General features: G+C 40.1%; 1 protein-coding gene across 1 annotated transcript in view; it reads right to left on the bottom strand.

Annotated features, from left to right (window-relative positions):
* Window positions 1-830: 830 nt before the first annotated feature.
* Window positions 831-6,000, bottom strand: part of LOC149312025 (retinoic acid-induced protein 3-like) — a 23,794-nt gene continuing 18,624 nt past the window's right edge. The window contains exons 3-5 of the mRNA XM_089523804.1: window positions 4,590-5,512; window positions 2,963-3,030; window positions 831-1,111 (exon numbers count right to left, since the gene is read on the bottom strand). Coding sequence (XP_089379930.1) covers window positions 995-1,111; window positions 2,963-3,030; window positions 4,590-5,512 — 1,108 coding nt within the window. The 3' untranslated portion in view covers window positions 831-994. The remainder of the gene's footprint in view (window positions 1,112-2,962; window positions 3,031-4,589; window positions 5,513-6,000) is intronic.

The following is a 6,000-nucleotide window of genomic DNA, read 5'->3' as shown; positions in this document are numbered from 1 at the left end:
CCGGTGAGCCATCATTGTTTGCCCTTCACTTCCCACTCAGTTTTCCTATGCAGATCTGCATGCTTTGTGGAATAGGTGCAAGTAATTGGCAAAATGGTTCAGGATCTACTTCATGCCTCTTCCTGACTCAAGCTTGGAATGCCAGGTTCTTGTGTCTACCTTAGGTGCAAGGTGGCCTAGGAGTGTTTGGGGATGTCCAGTTTTTCATTAAAGAGTTGTTTTTATAATGAACTGCACCCTATCCACCTTTCTATGCTTCAGTTAAAGATTAGGAAAAGATATCATAAAGTAACTATCACACCGTTGCTGCTGCTGTTCCTGCTGTATACTTTCAAGTTGTTTCTGACTAAGAAAAACCTATCATGGGCATTTGTGGGCAAGATTCATCCAGGGGGAGTTTCCCATTGCTTTCCTCTTAAAATCAGGGAGTGTGACGTGTCTAAGGTCAACCAGTGAGGTTTCTGTGGGTGATAAGGGATATACCCCTGTTCCTTCTAGTCCAACACTCAAGCCACTACACCACATAGGCTCTCAATTTCTCCAATGTGGCTTGTTTAAGCTTGGGAAATACTATGAGCTGAAGCAGCTATAGTCAGGGATGGGAAGTTATATCATGAAAAGCAGGGTGAGGGGACCCATAGCACCTCCAGTCACTGTACAATATTAAAGTAAATTTAAAAATCTTACCAAACATATTATTAAAAACATTCCTAATTGTTGGCTTGATCTCTAGAGTGACAAGCTGGAATCTTCAAAGATTTTTGAGAGTTGTCAGAAATACAAGGCAAGTCATTTTTTAAAAAAGAGGGAACAAAGAAAGATACCAGATATATGTTTAGAATAAATTCATGTTCCATTTAGAAGCCTTTGGCTGAGATTAAGTTGGGGCAGAGGTCCGCACAGTGAGAATCAGAAACTGGCAACAAAAGAATAGTCATCATTGAACAAAACATCAACCACCTTCTTCTGGACTTCATGTGTATTGAGGTATTGATCAGTGTATGTCTTTGATAGGTGCCATCTTGGCTTCAGAGCACACTGTCATATCCTTCATGTAGGCTGGACGTAGGGTTGCCCGAGGGATTGAGAAGCATGCTTTGCATTCTAGGTTCTGGAAAGAAAGTGGGATTTCACTTCATTAATTGAAAGTGAAAAATGAACAAAGTCATGGGCCAAGAAATTAAAGAGCAAGCCATTAACAAACAACACTAGATATCCACCCCAGGATATCCAACGTGAAATCACACCAAAAGCAGAGCCATCTGAAAGATAATGGGAAACAAATGGGGAATATAGTGCTGCATTTACCAGGGAGACAAGAGTGAAGACAAAGGAACCATTCATACTACACACAGTTACAGTGCTCTGATTCCACTTTAACAACCATGGCAGAATTCCTATGGAATCCTGGGATTTGCAGTTTGGTGTTGCACTAGAGCTCTCTTGCTGAGAAGTCTAAATGCTCCTTTCTAACCTGAAAACCTTGGATTACATAGGATGCTCCCATGGCAGTTAAAATGGAAGCAGAGTGCATTAACTGGGTAGTGTGAAAGGACCCAAAGAAAAGAAGAGCTTGCCCTACAGGAGGAAAATCTGCATCCATTCTTGTTTGAAGGCATGCCTATATGCAGCCAAAGAACAGGATATAGAGAGTAAAACAAGGTTGAAGCTTGGCTATAATTTGAAATAGGGGTAGTGGTGGGGATGGTGGTGGAGAGGAAGAGGAGGAAGAGAAAATTGTGCTCCAGAGTTCAAAACTTTGACAAGCACTATCTTACTGGATTTGAGCAAAAACAATTGGACATGGGTGGCATCCTTGCTTATATCTTTTCCAAGTTAACATCAGAGACTCTTGATCCAGGGTCTGTCTCTGCAGAAGATAAGGGACCTCAAAATCTCATAGCTGCTGGTGAATAGTACTTTTGCATGCTGCATACAGTATGTGTGTACATAAAAATAAAGAAATATGGCTTGTTACAGACTTCACTTCTTGCCTGAAGATCCTAAAATAGGGAAATGAAGGAGCTGACAGGTACCAGGAGATTTAGGGACTGGAGAGGTCACTGAGGTTTCAGGTGGCTGTTTATTGGATTCTCAAGGTTCATCTCAAATGCATACCATAAAGAACACAATGCCCTTTCTCCTCAGAATTTAAGTGAAGGCCATCCTGTCCAGCCGTAAATAGAATTACAGAGAGCTGTACTTCATGGACTTCAGAAAACAGTGGACACTTGGTATCCACTGGTGTTTGCTTCCAGGACACTCCCCCCCCCCCCCCCATGGATACGAAAACTGGAGATGCTCAAGTCCCATTCAATGGCATAGTAAAATGATGTCACTTATATGAAATGGCAAAAGGTTTGCTTATTGGAATGCATACATTTAAAAAAAAAATTCAAACCACGGATGATTGAATCCATAGATAAAAAATCCATGGACAAACAGGGCAAAGTATACATAGGACTTGATCATACGGAGGCAAATTGGTTAAATCCCATGCAGAAATGGATTTTAAAATCCACTTTTGCAGGTTGTTTTTCAGACACATTGGTGTTAATGAGAAATAATGCAACATTAATCTGAATGCAAAGTTGACAAAACATACTCCTTTTTACTTTCAGAAAATTCCCAAAAGTAAAAAGGAATAGGTTTTGCCGACTTTGCATTCGGATTAATGTTGAGTTATTTCTAATTGAAACAAACGTCATCTGAAAAACTACCCACTTTGTGGGTTATTTCTAATTTCTGTTTGGGTAAACCCTGAATGTTGTGTGACAAACAACCTGCTTTTGTGGATTTTTCTCCACCTTAAATCAAGTTTTTGCAACGAGTCCATCAACCTTGGTTGAAAATCACCTCAAGATTCAACATACATATTTTATTCATATAATATACTTGACCTGACACTATCATGAGATCATTTTATCTGTCCCATGTCTATTATGAAGTGCAGGAGATTTACCTTTGGCTGAAGACAGTTCTCACTGGCGGAAAGCAAGACATCTTCCTCAGTACCTTCTTTATCAGGTGCTAACAAATAGGGCAGAAATAAGAGGAGGATTATACATGAGAGAACTGACACCAGTGGCCAGGCCACAGAACTTCATTTAGACTCAAATCAAATGTGTTTCTTGGAAGAATGAAGATAATGTGTACCTGAAATTCCCAGACAAGACAGTAAGACACAGCCTATTTTTATGTGTGTGTTGACTTTGCAGTATTCAGAATTAGCAAACTTTGCTAATTCATTGCTTCTTTACATGTTTGCTGACTTCCTGTTTGTTTTGCTTTTCCATACCTACTCTCATCTTAAATCACTGTAGCTGTTTTCTTTTTCCGCCTCTCCCCTCCATTAGATTATGTATTTACAAGTAATTTATAAGTAAAGCTACATTTATGTTTTACAAATAAGGCTAAGCTTGTTTCTTTCTCTACTAGTACATATGGGTAGTTAGGTGTGGGACAGGTTCTTCTTCAGCTTCTCACTTGAGAGATCCATTACGGTCTCTCACATTTCCCAACAGCAGTGTTGTGGTTGCTGTAGAATTGCTCACCTCTGACTGGCAGTGATGACAAAGCAGTGTCATTGAAGTGGTGTAGGGCACTGACATAGGAAAGTACAGCAAGTTTTGGGTTGAACCCAGGGGGATGTTTTTCTAGTCTTGATGAAGACTAACATATCCTTGATTTTAGGGAACTATAGACTAGTTCCTTCTGAATCTAAGTCAAAGTAATTTTTCTCTTGTATTTTCAGATGGTACAAGACTGTTTCCTTTCCATGTCAGAGCTGGCATCAATGTGCAGGCCCCAGACCAAGGATTTATGCCAACAATCATTTTGAAACATGATACTTCTGCATTTTAGCTTTTGCTGAATAATCCTGTAGCTCCTGATCAAAAAGTCGAACAATATCCTTGGTTAAGAGGATACACTTAACAAAGAGGCTGCTCTCTGACTCATTCTTTTCATTCACTGAATGATGCACATTTAACCGCATGAGGTTGATGTACTCAACCTGACAAGAGCTGACTAGTCTTTATTTTGCCCCACCCAGAGACTGTATTTTACCAAGGCATTTGGGTAGCATTCTAAACATAATTGAAACTTAAATAGCCATTTTAGATAAATAAACAATAGCACTTTATTTTTTCCACTCTCTTGATTTTCTTACATTAACAACAGATATGTTTTAACTAATGAGAATGTATGAATTATCCTATACATATTTTCTTTAAAAAAACAAATGTGCACACTTCTTGTCCTCTTCATTTTTAAAATGAATATAGTTATTTTACAGGGTGTTTTTGTTACTTTTTAAAAGGCTGGATCCAGATTTAGTCACATTTTAGCTCCACTAAAGTGAGTGGGACATGACTAGCACACTGTTGTTTTCGATGGGACTAAGGCCTAACTAACTTAGTTTGGATCTAAGCCAGAGTAATTTTTCTCTTGAGTGTTCATAAGCCAAAAATGGTAATGTACTCTCTGTTCTTCCGATTTCCCTGTTTAAAAATATCTGTCAGTATGATAATTTTTACTCATCTATTTTTGCACATCAGAATAGCTACAGAGTACATAATACTACATACCTTGAGTACTTCCTACTTCAACACTCTGTTGTCTGGTTGTGGATTTCTTTGGTGGGTAGTCCCTGGGCTTGCATGGGGAAGCAAGAAAGCAGATCTCTGGCACTGTATATATCATCAGGAAAACCCATCCATTCACTACGAGAGCAACACTAATGAGTGGGTCATCCCACTTGCTTTGAGCACCCTCATCAGACATGCTACCCATAAGCAATAGGCTGATCCATGCAGTCCAAATGGCTATGGAGAAGAACAGAGTGAGAAAGATGTGTATCCCATGCTTCTTCCAGCCTTTATATGGTCCGCAGAAGGTGAACATGGAGATCACAAAAGCAAGGACCATTAGAACAACCACATAGATGACCAGCATGACAAAGTCCTTGTTGCGTTGTTCTCTCCCCATTTTAGCCAAGTCAATGCCATCTCTTTCTACTGTAATGACAACATATTTGACAGCTATGATAATCTGAACAAATGTGAGGCCAACAGCATGGACACACAGTGATAGTTGTGAATAAGGGACCTTTCCTCTCACCAGCCTGATGAGGTTGAAGGCATGGGTCAAAAGGCAGGAGAAACAGAGGGCAAATAGGACCCCATGTAAGCTAAAGCGGACAGGGCCAGTTGCCTTATTGAGTCGGACGATGAATGCAAAGGTGAGGCTGAAGATTCCCAAGGTGCCCAGGATGAAGAAGAATTGAATGGGCACCATGTTTTTCTTGTTTTTGTCTTTGACCCTGCAAGCAAGTATGGTGAATAGCAGTAGGAGTACCAGAGAGACCAGGATGCCTGCAGTGGCCACAGTTTCCAGTCCAATGCCCCAGGCTTCACAGATGTCACAGAGGAAATAATAATCGGGGTCAATGTCGCCACAACCAGGGGGAGGAGGTGCCATCGTGGTAGCCATGACAAATGATGCAGCTGCCCTAATTGAGGGGAGTAATTTTGGGAAAGAAAAAGAAATTGTGATAGAATTCGGTGATCCTCAAATCTGAGTGCAATTACTGACACTGATGTGTAACGCTGCTATCAGGCAGGTAAATGAATCTTAATTTTACTGGTAGGTTAAAATTAGCATTGACATGGGGTGACTTTCAAAAGAAAACTATACTTTAATGTTGTTTTTTTCTCTCCCAAGGAAAATGATGCCCAATAGTTTTAAGGTATTCTGCTCTTACTTTTATTATAGACAAATCTCTGAGGCAATGAGCGTTTGGCTCCTCACTCAGTTTGGGGTCACTGTTTCAATCAAGAATGGCCCAAAGCATTTTATCCTGTGACAGGGTGACCAGATGTCATAACCACAAAGGAGGACAAGGCCCTGCAAAACCTAGAACATTTCAAGAAAAATGTAGGACAGTACAACACAAAAGCTAAAAATGCTGATAGAAATGTAAAATCATGCTTCTTAGTC

Source organism: Sceloporus occidentalis, unplaced genomic scaffold (genome assembly GCF_023333645.1).
Source record: "Sceloporus occidentalis isolate IW3139 unplaced genomic scaffold, rSceOcc1.0.p SCAF_5, whole genome shotgun sequence".
Taxonomy (NCBI): Eukaryota; Metazoa; Chordata; class Lepidosauria; order Squamata; family Phrynosomatidae; genus Sceloporus; species Sceloporus occidentalis.
Note: the sequence above shows the minus strand (reverse complement) of the source record. Positions and strands in the feature narration are given on the sequence as shown.